At 39.4% G+C, this 21,593-nt stretch overlaps 1 protein-coding gene across 1 annotated transcript in view; it reads right to left on the bottom strand.

The window, feature by feature from the left end:
• The window catches only part of LOC132780836 (lethal(3)malignant brain tumor-like protein 4), a 96,592-nt gene that overhangs the window by 63,814 nt on the left and 11,185 nt on the right, over positions 1-21,593 (bottom strand). Inside the window, exons 6-9 of the mRNA XM_060784652.2 lie at positions 21,076-21,164; positions 18,575-18,679; positions 12,180-12,315; positions 2,395-2,486 (exon numbers count right to left, since the gene is read on the bottom strand). Of these exons, the coding sequence (XP_060640635.2) occupies positions 2,395-2,486; positions 12,180-12,315; positions 18,575-18,679; positions 21,076-21,164 (422 nt within the window). The remainder of the gene's footprint in view (positions 1-2,394; positions 2,487-12,179; positions 12,316-18,574; positions 18,680-21,075; positions 21,165-21,593) is intronic.

The raw sequence follows: 21,593 nt of genomic DNA, 5'->3' as shown, positions 1-21,593 counted from the left end.
GACAACCGTTGTATTCTGTCTTTGGATCCTAGTTCTGATAGGTCCTGGATTGGCTTCAAGGTTTTCTGACATTTGTGACTTGTGGGCTCTAACCTTGGCTCTGTATTGTATCCTTTTTCTGGACCCTATCTCTGCTACCCTGCCCTTTGCTTTGTCTTGAACTCCTGGCATTCCTGACTTTGTGGCTCTGACCTTGGTTTCAATCTGTTTGTTTTGATCTTAAAATCCTTGGCACTGACTTCCTGGTGTGAAATGTATGGACTTTGGTTTTGACATTTGACTTTTGGACCGTGCCCTTTGTTTGCAAGAGGCCCTGGCCTTTGATCTTGGAACCCAGACTACAAATCCACCATGTTTGTTTTTTGGACTCTGACTCCAGTTTGTTTGATACAACACAAGTACCACTTATGCAGAAAATAAACAATAATAGAATTCATCATGCAGTTATATAAACATGTTATACTGTTCAATTTCACAGTGATGTCAAACAATATTGTGTAAATTTTGGTACAGTCTCTTTAAAATAAAATCAATGTCGTATCTTCTTTATGTTGAGTTGCATATGGATCAGCCACCCACAACTGTTTGAAATTGAACAGTATAACATGTTTATATAACTGCATGCTGAATTCTATTATTATTTACTTTCTGCATAAGTGGTACTCGTGTTGTATTTACATATTCAGGAACCCATTTATATTATCCAGTTTGTTTAAGTCAGGGCTCCTCAGACATTTTAAGCCCAGGCTGGTTCTCGGTCCCCCAGAATGTTGGGGAGCTGAAGTACAGTTTGAAAAAAACACAAACGAATTCCTATGCACATGGCATAGATCTTATTTGTTGTGAAAAAAATCCCCCCCAAAACAAAACAAAACAACCCCAAAAGGACAAGATAATATTGTAAATAAAGAATAATATTAACCAACATACATTTTCCAGTCTTTCAATGGAAAGAGTGAACCTGCTTTTGGCTAGGGAGAGAGTCAAGTTAATGAGAATTGTTGCAGTTGTGTGCCTTCAAGGCATTTCAGACTTAGGGCAAGCCTCAGTCTAAAGTTCAGAGTGGGGCCAGGTAAAGGGCCTTAGAGGGCTGCTTCCAGGCTGTGGGCCTTAGCTCAGGGACTCCTGGTTTAAGATACCAATTGACTCTGGGATTTTGACTTTTGTTCATCCCACTCTGAGATTTATATTTTTTTTCCAGCAGAACTCTAAAGGACTCGGTGGTTGAGCTGTTCTGCTCATAAAATCTTGATTCTGGTCCGACTGTTCATGTGTTCAAGTGTTATGCCTTGATGAACAGGACCTTGACCAAACACGGCACTTAGATTGAGTGTTCCCACTTAGCAAGAGGTTGGGATAATATTAATAATAATAATAATAATAATAATAATAAACTTTATTTGTACCCCGCCACCATCTTCCCAATGGGGACTTGGTGCGGCTTACATGAGCCCAAGCCCAAACAACAATTACATAAAATAAAACCGAAAACGCAAATAATAAACAATAATAACATAATTACATAAAACAAATGAAAACATACCAATATAAGATTACAATAAGCACAATCACAATAACCACGGGCAAGCTACATATAATGGATAAAAGAAAGGCTAATTAAAAGCAGAATAAAAAGGCGAGATAAAACAGATGGATGGCCCTTGTGTTCTCTTCCAACTCTGTGATTCCAAGATTTAATTTCTGTGGGTCACCCATCCCTAAATAATGTATTTCTTGCTCCTGGAATAATTCATTACATTTATTTGGTTATAAAAATGAAAATGTCCAAATTCATGGGTGCCCTTTCCACCAAAGGAGATGCTGCCCTGTAAGTAGACTGACTCCCTTATTTGTTAATGTAAATCACTCAATTGAAAGCATGTGGTTGAACATGGGCTGTTTCTAGATTTCCAGTCCACATGTTTCTCAGAAAAGCTAACATGAGGGCTGGTTAATTTGCTCTTCTGCTGCTCAGCCACTTTTGTCCTTGCCAATTCCCTGTCATTTGACATATGTGTTTATTGGAATGTTTATTTTATGATTTTTTTTCTCTTTTAATGTCATTTTGATAATGTTGTTGTTGTTTGTTGTATATGCTTTGATTTTATTGCTGTATTATGTTGTCTGGGCTTGGCCCCATGTAAGCCGCTCCAAGTCCCCATCGGGGAGATGGTGGCGGGGTAGAAATAAAGTTTATTATTATATTATTATTATTTAAAACACATATACCTACACGGGGGACTACACTTGGGGACTGCCAGTATACTACACGTAGATTTACTATCTGATAGAGGTTTTAGCCCATGCAAAGGGCACAATGACATGTTGCCATATAAAGAGTTGAACAAAATACAAAGTAAGTCAAGAGAACAAAAGGGCAGGACAGTGCCTCACTGTGTTTGTGGCCTTGAAAAGAGTCTTTGGGGCAGCTGAAGCCTTGCAGTTTTTCAAGTATGACGTCCAATTAAACTCCCTCTCTTTGTAACCTGTTTTTTTGGGGGGGTGGGGGGAGAAAAGAAAAACAAGTGAGATTGGTTAATGAAATAATTGTTTCATACATTGTTTCATACATTTCATACATTGTAGCTCAGATCACGAACTTCTTATTGCTCAATTTAGAATAAAACTAAAGAGATCAGGGAAAATACACAGACCAGTTAGATATGATCTCACTAACATTCCTAGCGAATATACAGTGGAAGTGAAGAACAGATTTGAAGGACTAGATTTAGTAAACAGAGTCCCAGAAGAACTATGGACAGAAGTCCGCGACATTGTTCAGGAGGCGGCAACAAAGTACATCCCAAAGAAAAAGAAAACCAAGAAGGCAAAATGGTTGTCTGCTGAGACACTGGAAGTAGCCCAAGAAAGGAGGAAAGCAAAAGGAAACAGTGAAAAGGGGAGATATGCCCAGTTAAATGCGCAATTCCAGAGGCTAGCCAGAAGAGATAAGGAACTATTTTTAAATAAGCAATGCATGGAAGTGGAAGAAGACAACAGAATAGGAAGGACAAGAGACCTCTTCCAGAAAATTAGAAACATTGGAGGTCAATTTCAGGTAAAAATTGGTATGATAAGAAACAAAGATGGCAGGGACCTAACAGAAGCTGAAGAGATCAAGAGAAGGTGGCGAGACTATACAGAAGATCTGTATAGGAAGGATAATAATATCGAGGATAGTTTTGACGGTGTGGTGAATGAATTAGAACCAGACATCCTGAGGAGTGAGGTTGAATGGGCCTTAAGAAGCATTGCTAACAACAAGGCAGCAGGAGACGACGGGATCCCAGCTGAACTGTTTAAAATCTTAAAAGATGATGCTGTCAAGGTGATGCATGCCATATGCCAGCAAATATGGAAAACACAAGAATGGCCATCAGACTGGAAAAAAACAACTTATATCCCCATACCAAAAAAGGGAAATGCAAAAGACTGCTCAAACTTCCGTACAGTGGCCCTTATTTCTCATGCCAGTAAGGTAATGCTCAAGATCCTGCAAGGAAGACTCCAGCAATACATGGAGCGAGAGTTGCCAGATGTTCAAGCTGGGTTTAGAAAAGGCAGAGGAATGAGAGACCAGATTGCCAATATCCGCTGGATAATGGAGAAAGGCAGGGAGTTTCAGAAAAACATCTACTTCTGCTTCATTGACTATTCTAAAGCCTTTGACTGTGTGGATCATAATAAATTGTGGCAAGTTCTTGGTGGGATGGGCATCCCAAGCCACCTTGTCTCTCTCCTGAGGAATCTGTACAAGGACCAAGTAGCAACAGTAAGAACTGACCACGGAACAACAGACTGGTTCAAGATTGGGAAAGGCGTACGGCAAGGCTGCATACTCTCAACTAACCTTTTCAACTTGTATGCAGAACACATCATGCGATGTGCGGGGCTTGATTAATGCAAAGTTGGGGTGAAAATTGCTAGAAGAAACATCAACAACCTCAGATATGCAGATGACACCACTCTGATGGCCAAAAGCGAGGAGGAGCTGAGGAGCCTTCTAATCAAGGTGAAAGAAGAAAGCGCAAAAGCTCGGTTGCAGCTAAACGTCAAAAAAACAAACAAAAAAAAAACCAAGATTATGGGAACAAGAATGATTGACAACTGGAAAATAGAGGGAGAAAATGTGGAGGCCGTGACAGGCTTTGTATTTCTAGGTGCAAAGATTACTGCAGATGCAGACTGTGGCCAGGAAATCAGAAGACGCTTACTTCTCGGGAGGAGAGCAATGTCCAGTCTCGATAAAATAGTAAAGAGTAGAGACATCACACTGGCAACAAAGATCCGCCTAGTCAAAGCCATGGTATTCCCTGTAGTAACCTACGGATGTGAGAGCTGAACCTTAGGGAAGGCTGAGCTTTTGAACTGTGGTGTTGGAGGAAAGTTCTGAGAGTGCCTTGGACTGCGAGAAGATCCAACCAGTCCATCCTCCAGGAAATAAAGCCCGGCTGCTCATTGGAGGGAAGGATACTAGAGACAAAGTTGAAGTACTTTGGCCACATCATGAGGAGACAGCAAAGCCTAGAAAGACAATTATGCTGGGGAAAGTGGAAGGTAAAAGGAAGAGGGGCTGACCAAGGCCAAGATGGATGGATGGCATCCTTGAAGTGACTGGACTGACCTTGAAGGAGCTGGGGGTGGTGACGGCCGACAGGGAGCTCTGGCGTGGGCTGGTCCATGAGGTCACGAAGAGTCGGAGACGACTGAACGAATGAACAACAACAACACATTGGTACAAACAGAGTGCTTTTCAGACATGGTGAGGGGAGAAGTTTGAATTTGTATGACAGTGACCCTTATGGAACAGGCAGGACTTATATATCGTTATAATACTACTGATGTTTAATACTGTTTTAGGATTTTTTTCCGTGTCAGGAGCAACTTGAGAAGCTGCAAGTCGCTTCTGGTGTGAGAGAACTGGCCATCTGCAAGGACGTTTCCCAAGGGACGTTGACCAGATATGTTACCATCCTATGGGAAGCTCCTCTCATGTCCCCACATGGGGAGCTGGAGCTGACAGATGGGAGCTCACTCTGCTCCCCGGATTCAAACGACTGACATTTTAGTCAGCAGCCCTGCTGGCACAAGAGTTTAACCCATTGCACCACTGGGGCAATGTACAAGTATTTGCATATTTGAAATGGTATTGTAATGTTTTAAATTTTAACCACTTGGGAGTTTCCTTATGGAAAAAAGGGGATATAAACAAACATCATAATAATATGTGGGTTTCAGTTAATACCACTCTCCTTTTCTCCTATATTTTCAAAAGCCATTGTAGTTGGTAGTAATTAATCTGAAACTTCATTGCAATTCAGAAGGTAGTGAACATTTCTAATTCCTATTATGAATTTCAATTTCTTTTAAAAGTTCCAATGCCTGGCTCCAGTCAAAGTTTTCTCTTTTGTCTTGCAAAACCTTTTCTGAAATTATAAACTACAATGGCCCTTGGGATCCATGGGGTTTTTGTTCCAGGGCCCCAGTGAATACCAAAATCTGTGATGGTTGAAGTCCCATTATAGACAGTGGCATCATAAAACAGCATCCCTTATACCAACGTTTCTCAACCTAGGGGCCGCGACACAATGTTTTCTGTTGGTCATGTGGGTTCTGTGTGGGATGTTTGGCCCAATTCTATCATTGGTGGGGTTCAGAATGCTCTTTGTAGGTGAACTATAAATCCAAGCAACTACAACTCCCAAATTTCAAGGTCTATTTTCCGCAAACTCCACTAGTGCTCACATTTGGGCATGTTGAGTATTTGCGTCAAGTTTGGTGCAAATCCATCATTGTTTGAGTCCACAGTGCTCTCTGGATGTTGGTGAACTACAACTCCGAAACTCAAGATCAATGCCCACCAGACCCTTCCAGAATTTTCTGTTGGTCGTGGGAGTTCTGTGTGCCAAGTTTGGTTCAACTCCACTGTCGGTGGAGTTCAAAATGCTCTTTGATTGTAGGTTAACTATAAATCCCAAAAGCTACAACTCCCAAATGGCAAAATCAACCCACCCCAAACCCCACCAGTATTCAAATTTGGGCATATGGGTATTTGTGCCAAATTTGAGCCAGTGAATGAAAATCCATCCTGCAAATCAGATATTTACATTATGATTCATAACAGGAGCAAAATTATAGTTATGAAGTAGCAATGGAAATAATTTTATGGTTGGGGATCAACACAGCATGAGGAACTGTATTAAGGGGTCACAGCATTAGGAAGGTTGAGAACCACTGGTCTAGATCTAGGGAAGTAAAACTGTCACAAGAAATTCAATGTGCAAATTTGATAAATGTGTTTTGACCCTTGAAATGTAGAAAAAGAGATCTAAATGTATTTTAAGTTTTGGTACAGGAGGAGTCTTGGTGATTATAAAGGAAAATAAGGTGCTTGTTACAAAATGGTATTATTATATTATCTAGAGGGGGTACTTTATGGTTGAAATAAAAAGGTAATTGGAGATATGAATTTGCAAATTGGTAAAGGCAGATGAGCTGCATTTTGGTTTAGAAGTAGATTGATCAGCCTAGTAAATAGGGTTTTGTGTTATTTTGGAAAGGTTTTGTTTGGAAATCCAACTCATTTGAATTTCCTAGAAAATATAATAAATTAGTTGGAGTTTTGTTATTGCAAAAGAGGAAAATGAAATAGATACAGAGAGATTTTGTTTAAAGGAATTTGTTACAACCAATTTGGGAGCTTTATCAGAAAGTGTTAACTTTTGTTAATTCTGTCTGTTTATCTAAGTTACTGATTACAGGAGAGCTGGAGTGATGAAATCAAGTCTAAGCCTTTCAAACCTGGCGCAAGCGATTAATTAAAATGATGTGTTTAAGTTTACAGGAATCTAAATGTACTAGCTACCAACTCAAAAGAAGACCTGATGAAGAAATTGCCATGAGTTTGATAATTTTAAATTTTGAACAGTGCATATTTATTGTTGTGATTTATAAGATTTAAGAAGTTTCAAAGAGGAACAGAAAATAAACATTCAGCTAAAGGTTTCTTAAAGGTGTTAACGGGGTTAAGCAATGCTGCAAGTTATTTCAGAGGCCAGAGCTACAAGTCTCAGACTTCTGGAACAACAAAGCAGTTTGGGAATTTGGGGATGTTGAGTCACAGAATGTGCTCATTTCAAGAGAATTGATGTTATGGGGGAAAGGAATTGCAAACATTGCTTTTCAGCATGGACAAGTTGGAAATGGGTTCAAAACACACACACACACACACACACGGTTAATCTAAGATTGAAATAAGTTCTACTATTAAATAGAGGTTTTAGATTTGAAAGGTTTATATTGATGTCGGGGAAACATATACATGGGAAAATGTGGTTTGTTTATGGTTTTTATTAAATAATTCATGAAAATATAAGGGAAATGTGATACAGTGGTGGTTTAGTAAATGAAACATTTTGGATACCTTAATTTGGGTTCAGATACATAGATTTTTACAGGAAATAAAACAATAAATGGTATATGGGTTACAAACATGGGCAGTCAAAAGAAATGTGATATATTTGAAAGTTTGTTGATGAGAAATAAAGTTAAATAAAGTTTTGCTATGGAAATATAATGAAAATGAACAAAGAAGGAAACAAACATTTGGGAACAACATGGTTTTAGATGTTGTGCATATGAAGAAAGGTTCTTACATAAGTGATCAAATGGTTTGAAGGTTTATATGCAAAAGTTCAGTTTATATGAAATCGTGCATTCGATTGTAATGATGATGATATTGTTACTTGTAATTGTAATTGTGAAAATGTATTTCTGTTTCAAGAAAATGAGATTTTGATTCAACTGAAATTTAGAAGTTACTTTACTATATGTTGCATATAGATTTAAAAATGAAATCTATATGCAAGAGGGGGAATATGTAATAAGAAATTCAATGTGCAAATTTGATAAATGTGAATTTAATATGATGTGTGGGAATGAATGGAAGAATGGAAGTTGTATGGATGGAGCTAATAATTTTGGGAACACCAGTATAATACAGGGTTAGTCAAAATGCATAGGCCAATAAGCCATTCAATTGAATGGCTTATTGGCCTATGCATTTTGACTAACCCTGTATTAAGGCCTGCAATGACTAACTACCTGCTTGCTACTTTGTGATTAAAACCTGTTAATGAGACCTGAAGAGTAAACTGTGATAAGAATGGGACAGTGATAAAGGAAATGTTTGCAACCTTCCTTATGTTAAGAAGGAAGTCAACATAAGATCAACACCAATCAAGAAGATCAACATCTGGTCAGGAAACTGGGATGGATCCAGGATGGAAGATGTCTATCATTAATTTACAACTTTGGGACTACATCAACAGAATTTTCCTATAAAAGACTCAGGCTAATAATGCTCAAATTGTGGCAGACCGAGGAGTCTGTTCCACCCACCATGCTCTGCTCCATGGGAAGGACAGAGGTGGTGTATTCAGAGAGTGTCAGATATGCTATGGGAAAGCATGATTCTGGACACTTTGGGGCTTCTTTCTCAAGGGAAGAGGAAGAAGTGCGCTTTTGGAGTCTTGGATTTTGTGCAGGGAATCAGGTTCTGCTGTATGGAAAACAGAGATCTGGTGCATGGCATTGTGCTTAGGGAAAGAAGTTTTGGTATTTCAGCGTTTTGAAGTTATGGCGTTATGGAAGTTTTGGAACTCTGCTTTGGCAGGCTGCAGGAAATCAGGGTCTGGCCTAACAGGTGCTTCTCCAAGGAGGAAGAAAATGATATGGTAATATTTGGATGCATGTGGATGAATGCGTGTACATGTGTGTGAATGCTGAGTGAAAATGTAATTCCCCTATGTTTGTTTGTTAACCAATGTAATTGTGAATCCAATGTAGTTGCATAGAATCTATATGTCTGTATGTCCAATGTCATTCTTTGTCTAAATGTTTTCTGTAATCTGATATACCTTCTCACACTGGAAATTGCAATAAAAAGAACCTATGCTTCAAAGTTATTGAAAAGTCATTCATGACATAATTTCCCAAACTACTTTATCTTTTCCAAACTTTATCAATAAAAATAGAATATAAACAATTAAAAGACTGGGACAACACTTTGAGAGAATGGATATATGGGAAAAAGAGAAACAGAATAATGAAAAAGATTCAATATACCCCAAGGAGAACTCTCGGATCGGGGTTTCCAAATCTACAATGTTATTATGAGGCTTTCCAAATAAGAGCACTACTAGAGTTTAAAGGGAGAATATAAATGGATAAAAGTAGAGAATGAAATAAATGTAGGATGGGGAAAATACGGGTCATACACCAGAGATATTAACAAAATAAAGGAAAATCTAAAAGGACAGAGAAAGGTAGCATATGACTGTTGGCAAAAATGGCAAAAACTATGGGCATATAAAATATCGGGAAAGACCCCAATTAAGAGCATGGGACTCCCCGAAAGGTTAGCAAATAACTTAGAAGAAAAGGGATTAAGGAGGGTAAAAGATATGTGGGAACAAGATGGAGAGATTAATTGGCCAGAGTTTTTAGAAAAGGGGGAGGGGAGAAAATTGGTTAAAATTAAGAGGGATTTGGGAAAAAGTAAAAAAGAGGGTGCACAGCCCACTGAAGAATTAAAGGTAGATAAATTGCTAAATGCAAGAGAAAAGACAAGTAAAGGAACAGTGGCAAAATATATAATTTAATGGTAGAAGATAAAGAGTTTATGATTAGAGCAATAAGTAACAAATGGAATGGAGTTAAATCATTACAGACAAAAGACTGTAAAAAGAAATAGAGGAAATAATTAGGAACATGAATAAAATAAAAATAGAAAAATATAATGAATTAGAAAAAAGATGATATTAAGATGGTATAGAACTCCTGAACAATTGGCTTATATGGTAAAAGGAAAGAATTCGAAGTGTTGGCATTGTAATAAAGAAAAAGGTACTCACACACGTGGTGGGAGTGTTCTGAAATAAAAAAAATCTGGCAAATGATACAAGGAAAAATTCAGGAGATATTCCAGGTAAAAATTCAAATTAATAATTATTTGCTACTTTGGGGAGTATTGGATCATCCGAGTATAATAACTAATTGCCAGGAGTTATTTAAGGTAACAATAAGAGCAGCCCATGCGGTGATTGCTAGAGGATGGAAAGACAAATCGAAATGGACGTTAAGTAATTGGAATGATTATATGTATGACCAAGTGCTGTTAGATATTACGGGAATTATGACTAAGCAAACACCAAGAATGGACAAAGAAAAGATCATTACAAATAGATGGAAGGTCTACTTCAACTGGGTGAAAAATGGAGGAGCCAACGATCACATCAAAGAAAAAATACAAAGACTCTACCAGTGGCTGGATCTGCAAGATTAGCTAGAAATATACTGTGGTTGAAGAGGGAGGGTGAGGGAGGGAGGGTGAGGGAAATAATGTAATATACACCAGTGTAAATTAGCATAATGTCTTTAATATTTGTTGAATTACTCAGGATTTATATGTGTAACACTTGGAATTTGGCTTATTGATCTGTGTGTATAACATAATAAAAATATCTTTTAAAAATGTAAAAAAAAAAATGAAGTAGCAACAAAATAATTTAATGGTTGGGGGTCACCACAAGATGAGGAACTGTATTAAGGGGTCGCGACATTAGAAAGGTTGAGAACCACTGCCTTATACTAAATCACTCAAACGAGGACCAAAGAGAGCCTAAGCGCCTGTACAATGGTGGGGGGCTAAAGCAGGATAGAGCAACACATTAATGCTCAACAAGATTTGCTATTTGGGTTTTCCACCCAAATATTTTCAAGTTAAGGTTGGTTGAATCTGTGATGAAGAACCCATGGACATGGAGGGCCAACTGTGTGTGAGTGTATACACACACGTGCGCGCACACAGACACAAGCTATTTTCTGTCCTATAAGATTTCCTTGAGAACATATATGTATGGATTTAATCCAGTTGTGGATCCCAAGTACAGTGGAAGTGTTTAATCAATAAGAACCTGGTAAATTAACAATTAGCATATATTTCCACAATATTAAGTATTCTCAGATGCTGGGAATAATAGCTGGTTTTAAGGTATTGCATGAGTTATAATTATTATGTTTATTTATTTATACCCCACTTTATTTCTCATGAAGGAGACTCAAAGCAGCTTACATCACAAGTATGGCCATACAATTTAAAATATACAAATATGCAAACATTGAAACACAATTAAACAGAACAGTATTAAACATTCACAGGTAAAATCCATTAAAACATATTCAAAGTTAAAAACCACACACCCCCCCCCCCAAAACTCCCAATAGCTAATTTCAATTGTACACGTATTGTAAAAGAAAGATATTGATCCATCTCAGATACTAAGACAGCAGAACTCTTCCTAGTATTAATATGTCTATGTTTCTGTTTGCATGGTGTTCTGTTTTGCGCAGTTGGCTTATTAAATACACAAAAGCCACTTTGAGTGTCTTTTTGGAAGAAAAGAAGGACATATATACTGTATATACTCGAGTATAAGCCGACTCAAATATAAACCGAGGCACCTAATTTTACCACTGGGAAAATGTATTGACTCGAGTCTAAGCTAAGGGAGGGAAATGCACCAGCTATGGGTAAATTTCAAAATTAAAATAGATACCAATAAAATTACATTAATTGAAGCATCAGTGGCTTAAATGCTTTTGAATATTCACATAAAACTGCAATTTAAGATAAGTCTGTTCAACTCTAATTAAACCATTATTCTAACCTCCTTTAGTGTAAGTGTGCTTATATAGCCTTCCAATAATCATAAAAGAGAGTAAAATAACAACAACCAGCGGAGTGACCTTGTTTGCTGTGTACTAATCTTGTGTTTCAAATTATAATAATAACAGAGTCAAATAATGTAAATGTAATAATAACAATAATAAATAGGGTAATATAATAAATAGTAATAATAGAGTAAATAATAAATGTAATAATAATAAATAGAGTAAATAATAAATGTAATAATTTAATAAACAATTTAAGGCCGATTTCGGATAAAATGCTGTGCCCTAGTTTGCCATGCAAGTATTTCATGTATTTTACATATATATTTGGACAGACGTAGTCTTGTAAACTCTTTCCTCCACTTTACTTGGCTAGTGTAGCCATGCTGCCACGCTTACAGGCTTTGCATCTAGGAAAGGTGATGATTATATAGGTAGGTAAATACCTTTAGGAGGGAGCAGCTTATGGCCTGTTTTTTCACACCATCCAACAGGATGAATGTCCGGAGAGTCCGCATTAACCCAGAAATCATAGCACTCAGAATAACCATCAAAATGTAACCTCATTCTGTACCCCTGCACCTGCAAATGGAAGGCAACACATTATTATCCCTTTTGAAAGCCCTCTCGTTTGGAAATAAAGAACAATACAGTTAAAATATTCTCATTTTGGACTGAATCCTTTTGAACTTGCGACAATTAACATTAGATATTAAATGTCTATAATGTCAGTGTCATGTATAATTCTTTTCTCTTTCTCTCGCTGTTTTCTTTTCAATCTTTACACTTTCTTCTTTTGATGTTCTCCTACTTTCACTGTATCAAAATCAATATCTTAGGAATGTATATGATATTTTAACTATTGTGTGTACAAAGTCATTTTTGTTTAATGTCTTTTATGTTATTTATCAATAAAATTATATTAAAAAACATTAGATATTAAATGTTTAAAAGAGAGAAATAACTATTAGATAATATATGCTGATGATAAGATAGTCTGTGTGCATTCAGAAGACCTACAAGCCACTCTCAACACCTTTGCAGAAGAATACCAGAAGCTCAGCCTCTCATTGAACCTCGAGAAAACCAAAGTGTTCTTTAAGCAAAAGGTACAAGCCAATCCCTCTGCCTTGCCAGAAATACCGCTTCATGGTGTAACATTAGAAAATGTTGACCATTTCAGCTACCCTGGCCACCACCTCTCCACAAAAGTCAACATTGTCACTGAAATACAACAACGCCTGAGCTCTGCAAGCGCAGCATTTTTCCGAATGAAGCAGAGAGTGTTTGAGGACAGGGACATCCATAGGGAGACCAACGCACTTGTTTATAAAGCTATTATTCTCCCAACCCAGCTATACACCTGCAAAATGTAGACTGTCTAGAGACGTCACACTGAACTCCTGGAACAATTCCATCAGTGTTGCCGCCGAAAACTCCTGAAAATCTCTTGGGAAGAAGAGAGGCAGGCAAATGTCAGCGTGCTGGAAGAAGCAAATACCACCAGCATTGAAGCGATACTCCTATGTCATCAACTCTGCTGGACTGAAGGCCATGTTGTCCAAATGCCCAAAGACCGTCGTCTCCCAAAGCAGTTCCTCTACTCCCAATACAAGAACGGAAAATGTAATGTTGGTGGCAGAAAAAGAGATTGAAAGATGGGCTTGAATCTAATCTTACAAACGGTGGCATAGACACCGAGAGAGAACTCAGAAGCCCTGGCCCTTGTGTGCTCTAATTGGAGGACAGCTGTGACCAGCAGTTCTGTGGAATTTGAAGAGACACGAATGGAGGGCAAAAGGGAGAAACCTGTCAAGAGGAAGGCACGTCAAGCCAACCCTGACTGGAACCGCCTTCCACCTGGAAACCAATGTCCTCACTGCAGAAGCACATGCGGGTCAAGAATAGGGCTCCACTGTCAGGATGTGTCTGTTCGAGCTTAAGTCCAAAATACTATGTACCGGCATGCATCCGGGATAAAGTGCTGGCACACAGCCATGATTCCAAGCTGGCAGGCCACTTTGGGTTTACAAAGACTCTAAAACTAATAGCCTGTCAATTTTGGTGGCCCACATTGCATAAAGATGTAAAAGATTACTTACAGGAGTGCTTGGTTTGTGCAAAGACCAAACAAAAAGTGGGTAAGCTGCTTCAAATGGTGGCGAACCCTACACAGCCATGAACTGAGATTGCTATGGACTTTGTAGTGGATTTACCTGAAAGTAATGGATACAACACCATTTGGACTGTGATTGATCTGTTTTCCAAACAGGCACACTTCATACACCTCAAAAGGCTCCCCTCTGTCCCTGAGTTTGCTAAGTTGTTCACACACCATGTCTTCAGGTTACATGAGTGTCCATAGAGAATTGTGACAGACAGGGGCCCTCAATTTACATCACAGTTCTGGAAGTCTTTTCTTAATATGCTGGGGACAGAAAGGGCTTTGAGCACAGCATTTCACCCTGAAACAGATGGGGAGACCAAGTGGGTTCAAAAGACTTTACAACAGTTCCTGAGATGTTATTCTACCTACTAGCAGGACCAGTGGGTCTCCCTGTTGGATGTGGCAGAATATTGCTACAATAATTCAGATCATGCCTCAACTGGGATTTCCCCTTTTAAGGCAGTGGGGGCAGAGATTTTTCCCCCATTCCCTGCACTCAGCCAACAGACTTTGGGGGAGGAAACCCCAAAAGAGTGGGGTGCTAAAGTGGCAGCCTCATGGTGTCTGATCAAAGATGCTTTAGACCTGGCAAAACAAGACTACAAAAAATTTGCTGACCGAAAAAGAGCCATTTAGCCAGACTTTAAAGTAGGAGACATGGTATACCTGTCCAGAAAATACCCAAGGTCTACACAGCTGTCCCAGAAATTGGGACCCAGATACATGGGGCTCTTCGCTGTCTCCGGACTGATTAACCATGTAGCAGTGCGGTTGCAACTGCCTCACACCTGGAAAAAGGTCCACCCTGTTTTTTATGTCAGTCTGCTAAAAAAAGCATGCACTACACACAAGTGGACTAAGCCTGACTCAGATCCAGTGCCTATCATAGTTGGGGCCCACACCCACTTTGAGATTAAAGACATCTTAGACTCTTGGAGGTCCTGTGTAAAGTTACATTACTTGGTCCAATGGACATCTCGGGCCATACATCCAGACTGGGTAGCTGCTGAACATGTCAGGACCCCCAGATTGATGAAACTGTTTCACAAGTCCTTTCCCCACAAACTGGGTCCTTGACTTGATTACTTGTATCGCTTTTCTCTCTCTGCAGGACCATCTTTTTCAGAGGGGGAGTCATGTCAGGATGTGTCCGTTCGAGCTTAAGTCAACAAAAAGCTGCCGTCCCCTTCCTGACACTTAGGAGTGAATTATTGAAGGCTGATAAGGGCCATCTGGACAAAAGTGGGAGGGGGGGCTGAGAAGATGCTGCATGTTCTGTGGGAATGGAATGTAACCGTTAGAATAGATAAGGAAGGGGTGTGTAGGGTAGTTAGGTGAAATACTTCAGCTTTGGCGGGAAAGGGTCAGAACTAGCTTTTGTTTTGCTTGGTGAGACTGAATAATAAATGTGTGTCCAAGGAACCTTCCTTGTGAGCTCATTTTTTTATTCTAAAATCTGCCAGGTACTGACATCCACAGCTACCTATCCACCGCCAGGACACTACACTTGGAAGGCCATCATCCACAGGCTACGAAGGATCGCCTAAGTAAGTAAGTAATACAAATTTTAAAAACATATGTAACTTTTCAGAATCCTACTGGATCTCGTACTACAGCTTAAAGAGTGGTAAAGAGTGCTTGAATCCTAGGAACAAGACAAGGGTGCCCATTGTCACCCCTTCTATTTATATTGGCATTAGAAATACTACTAAACAGTATAAGAGCTGACACTAACCTAAGAGGCATCAAAATCAATAAGGAAAACTACAAAATAAGAGCCTTTGCAGATGATATAATCTGTATTTAAAAAAAACCAATTGAAAATTGCCTGCTAAAATTTGAACAATATGGAAAAGTAGCAGGTTTGAAAATCATTAAGAAAAAGACGATGTTATTAACAAAAAATGTATCGAAGAAGAAAAAAGATGAACTTGCAGAACTAACCGCATTTCAAATAACAGAGAAAATACAATACCTGGGCATAATACTGACAGCCAAAAACTCTCAACTGATGAAAAATAATTACGAACAAAAATGGAAGGAAATTAAGATTTAGATAATTGTAAGAATTTGAAAATATCTCTATTAGGCCAAATCTCGGCGATTGAAATGAATATCTTGCCAAAAATGTCATTTTTATTTCAATCTCTACCAATAATCTGAAACTTTAACATCTTTAATACTTGGAATACAGACATTGCCAAATTTAGATGGCAAGGAAAAAAGCCAAGAATAAAGCGTCTAATATTAATTGATGAAAAAAAAGGGGTGGACTTGATCTTCCAGACTTAAGAACTTATTATGAAGCTTGTGGAATGAGCTGGATGAAAGACTGGACTACCCTAAAAAAAAAAAGAAATTTACTGACATTAGAAGGCTCTGACTTAAGGAGGGGTGGCATGCCTATTTGTGGTATGATAAAACTAAGATAGAAAGAAAATTCAACAACCATTATATAAGAGTGGGACTAATTAAAATTTGGGAAAGATACAAAAAAAGACTATATAACAACACACCACTTTGGCTGTCACCCCTCGAAGCATTTCATAGGAATTAGGCTGGGAGTCCTGGCCTGTGTACAGAGATGTTCTAAAGAAAGTAAGAGAGAACTATGTGTTAAAAGAAGAAATATAGGTGAAAGAAAACTTTGCCAATCTATCGTGGCTAAACTACAGACAACTGATAGACTGCTACAAAACAGATAGGGAATTAAATTTTGTGGACAAAGATAGCTTCTGGGACAGTATCATGAAGACGAACAATAAAATAATTACAAAAATGTATAAAAAACTTCTAGAATGCGCTATGGAAACAGAACAGATTAAAGAATCAATGATTAAGTGGGCACAAAATGTAGGCCACCAAATAAATCTCAATCAGTGGGAGAAAATTTGGAATCAAAAAATTAAGTATACCTACTCTTACAATTTAAAAGAAAACCTACTCAAAATGATCCACAGATGGTACATCACACCACAAAAATTTTCCAAATTTTATAAAAATTGCTCTAACAAATGTTGGAAATGCGAACAGCACATAGGGTCCTTCTTCCATACTTGGTGGTCTTGCCCAAAAGCTAAAGAATTCTGGAGTATGGTATATAATGATATACAAAAAATCTTGAAAATACAAATAAAAACGGAACCAGAGTTCATCCTGCTCGGAATGCTCGATTTTGAAGGAGACAAAAACATGGATATAATTTTCAATTACTTGCCCACCGCAGCTAGAATTGTGTATGCTAAGAACTGGAGACAGAAGGAAATACCCCAAAGAGAAGACTGGCAAAACAAATATTGGAAATAATGAATATGGACAAATTAACATATTGGTTGTCGCCGAATGAAGGAATCCCAAAGAAGCGTACAAACTGGGATTTGATAAAAAGTTATTTCAAAAAACAAAAAATAGAGATTATTTTTTGAAAGGTATTAAATAATATTAGAGAAGAAACAGAATAAGGAAGCTATTTTTTTATTACTGTATCTGTGAAAATTGGTGAAAGATCTTCAAAGAATAGATGGAAGTCCAACAAAAACTTTTCCTATATACTTTTTTTCTTTTTATTGTTTATTCTCTCCCCCCCCCCCCCCCCCCAGGTTTTTCTGGATGGGGGCATTTTCTTTTTGTTCTAACTTTACTTCCTACTTTTCTATCTCCTTTGAAATATTCCCCCACTTTCTATGTAACTACACACTATACCAATAAAAATTAACTTTGAAAACAAAAAGAGTGCTTGAATCTTGTAGCTGCCTCATGCGGAATTCCGGGGTTTGTAGTATCAAAATTTGCTAACAAAATTTAACAATTGTTCCTATGAAAATACAACAATAATGGGAGACTGAATGGAGTGATATCAATACAACTGGACAAATTATTTTAGAAAAAAAGATTGGAGACCAAAGGAAACTTCCAAAATCCTTCTTCGAATGACAGGCAATCCCTGAGTTACAAACATCCAACTCATAAGCAGAACAGAGTTACCATGCAGAAAGGTGTCTCCACTGAAGCCATATCAATATATTTGTCTGCAGTTACACTAAGGAAATGTACCTGTTCCAATCTGCATACAATTTCAACTTAAAAACAAATATACACAACCTATCTTGTTTGTAACTTGGGGGCTGCCTGCAATTGACAATCTTGCACTTCAGGGTGCTTGGAGATACAAATACAGTCAAGCAAAGGAATATTTTTTCTAGCTGCAATTCTAGGAAAGAGGTCTCACCAGACTTTAAAATGTAAGGACCAAGCCAGATTTCTATCAAAGAGGAACCAAAGTGACAATATTAGGCATGTTTGGACATTTTAGAATATTACGAGGCTCATAATGAGATTTTTTAAATGCTGAAAAAACATTTGACAATGTATAGTGGCTGTCATGGAGAACAAGCATTTTGGACCAAATTTTCAAGAATAGATAAAGCAGATCCAAGACAAGCAAAGTGTTCACATCCTGATTAATGCAGATCTGACAAACCCGTGTAAAATAGAGAAAGAAACCAGGTAAGGATGTTCTCTTTCACCACGATTGTTTCTATTAGTGATAGAGGTACTGCACAGAGCAAGAACAGCTGGAAAAGACATTAAAGGAATAACAATAAAACAGGCATGGACAAACTTTGGCCCATGCCTTTAAACAGGGTTAGTTAAATTACAAAGACAGGCAAATACCTCATCAACAGAAAGGACACAAAATAAAGATGGATGTTCAGGATCGAGGCCCTCCAATTTCATTCCAACTCTAAATCCATTTTTGTTTTGTGGGAATGATTGAGACTGCAACAAAAAGAATAAAAAAAGAAATGTTTATTTTTATACAAATATAACCTTGTTACAATGTCAACAGTCTACATAAGTAAAAGACCAATTGTTATCATATAGATCAGGCCTGGACCAACTTAAGCAGCTGAGGGGGAAAAGGAAAGGGCCTAAAGCCAGGAATTGTGGGAGTTGAAGTCCAAAACACCTGGAGGGAGGGGCAAAGTTGGCCCAGGCCTGATATAGATTCCTTTTTCATAAGGTCGCTTGACACTCACTGATAGAAACCCCATGGGTGAACTTGGGTAAGGACAGATTGCCTCCTTGTAACTGTACTTCTGTGAATTCACACAACTGGGTTTTACTACACCTGCGTAGTGCCTCTTCAGAAACTTCTAGAATCACTAGGCAAAGATTCTTGTAGGTTTTTTCGGGCTATAGGGCCATGTTCCAGAGGCATTTCTCCTGATGTTTCGCCTGCATCTATGGCAAGCATCCTCAGAGGTAGTGAGGCAAAGATTTCTTTGGAGGTAACCCCACCAACCCTCCCACGGCTATAAATGTCTTGGCTGCATCACATATAACATTCATCTTAAGCCTTTTTCCATCAGGAAAAAGTTGAGAAGTCTGACTTGACCATGGTGGTCCATGCCTTAGTTACTTCAAGATTGGACTACTGTAATGCACTCTACGTTGGACTGCCCTTGAAGACAGTTCGGAAACTACAGCTGGAGCAAAGTCGGCGGCCAGATTGTTAACTGGAGCAAGTTACAGGGAGTGGTCAACCCCCCTGTTTAAACAGCTCCACTGGCTACCGATAAGTTTCCGGTCCCAATTCAAGGTGCAGGTTATCTATATATATAAAAATGGCGTCGAACGGAGCAGCAAAACTCAAAAAACCCCCAACGAAACTTAACCAAAATTTCCATGCCCATAACACAACCCACTAGGTACAAACAATCCGAATCAAAATGAAAAACAACACAACAGCACACTCACAAAACGACAAAACAACTGAGCATGCGCAATGGCACCCAGCCGCAAGTTCCCTGGCGCGCGCACACGGCCTGCCGGCCAACGTTCCCTCCGCGGAAGCCACGCCCACTCCAAGCCCCGCCGCGCCGTTTCCCGGCCTGTCAAAACCATCCCTCCTCCCCCTCCTTCATCTTACCCTGGTCACGCCGCCTCCACACACACACACAACACACCTTCACTCCTCCCCCCGCCGCCCACACACACACCCCGCCACACACACACACTCAAGCCGGTAAGACACGCCCCCTTCCTTCCTCCCCACCCCTTCCCTCCCTGACTTACTCCTCCCCCGCCGCAAACACACACACACACACAAAACACACCTTCACTCCTCCCCCCGCCGCCCACACACACCTTCCGCCACACACACACACTCACGCCGGTAAGACATGCCCCCTTCCTTCCCCCCCACCCCTTCCCTCCCTGACTCACTCCTCCCCCGCCGCAAACACACACACAATGCACCTTCACTCCTCCCCCCGCCGCCCACATACACCTTCCACCACACACACACACTCACGCCGGTAAGACACGCCCCCTTCCTTCCCCCCCACCCCTTCCTTCCCTGACTCACTCCTCCCCCGCCGCAAACACACACACACACACAACGCACCTTCACTCCTCCCCCCGAATCCCTATGCACACTGCACATATCTTATTTGTAGTGCAAAAAAAACCACTTTAAAACAATACAATAATTAAAATGAAGAACCATTTTAACAAATATAAATTATTAGTATTTCAATGGGAAGTGTGGGTTTGCTTTTGGCTGATGAGATAGGATTGTTGTTGTTGTTGTTGTGTGCTTTCAAGTCATTTCAGACTTAGGTTGACCCTGAGCGAGGACCGGGTAAATGACCTTGGAGGGTCGTATCCGGCCCCCGGGCCTTAGTTTGAGGACCCCTGTCTTAGAGGATGGTCTTGATGTTGGAGAGGCTGAAGAGACTGGCTCGAACCTGACAGGAGCTTTGCAGAGATCATAGTTGCCCGAGATGACAGTACCAGACACTCTTAGTTGGTGGCTGCTGCTCTCCCCAGCTCCCATCACTAAGCCTGGGTCAGGACAAAGATCTCATATGTAATGAGGGCAGGAACTCTGATTTAATTACAAAAAAACCTCCCCCAAAAACCTACAATAAGTTTTACCCACAGTTTGTTTGGGGCAAAAAAGTAAAACTATTCCAATTCATTATTGCAAAAAAACCACAACTATTAGCTACCAAAAGAACACATGAAAAGTAACAGGGTCCTGGTCAGTTCTAGCCTACTATTGATGAGATTAACACTGAATATAGGCCACATGTGTCAGGATGTCCAAAAGTAGTTACCAATTCAAGGGATCAAAATAAAGAAAAACTTTCAACAGGACACCAACCAACCTCTCTGAAAAGTTTCAGTGGAGCAGCTGGCATGTGTTCTTCTTCTAGATAGGACACCCAGTTCCATACACAGCTCTTCCCAGGAAAATCTGAGAAACCACAGACAAAATGAAGTGAACTAAATGGCAGAGTAAAAACAGCATGTCTATAGAGCTATTGTGGCAGAAAACAATGGCTATCCCTTGCCAATTTTTCTTTGATGATATGGATAGATAGACAATATCTGGACTTTTTTTTGTGTCAGGTGCAACTTGAGAAACTGCAAGTCCCTTCTGGTGCGAGAGAATTGGCTGTCTGCAAGGATGATGCCCAAGGGACATTGCCTGGATGTTTTGCCAGCCTTGTGGGAAGCTCATGCCCCCACATGGGGAGCTGGAGCTAACAGAGGGAGCTCATCTGCACTCTACCCAGATTCAAATCCCCGACCTGTTGGTCTTCAGTCCTGCCAGCACATGGGTTTAACCCATTGTGCCACCGAGAGCTCAATAATTCTAATGCCATTTGTTGGGAAACTAAAT

The sequence above is a fragment of the Anolis sagrei genome, chromosome X (assembly GCF_037176765.1).
Source record: "Anolis sagrei isolate rAnoSag1 chromosome X, rAnoSag1.mat, whole genome shotgun sequence".
NCBI lineage: Eukaryota > Metazoa > Chordata > Lepidosauria > Squamata > Dactyloidae > Anolis > Anolis sagrei.
Note: the sequence above shows the minus strand (reverse complement) of the source record. Positions and strands in the feature narration are given on the sequence as shown.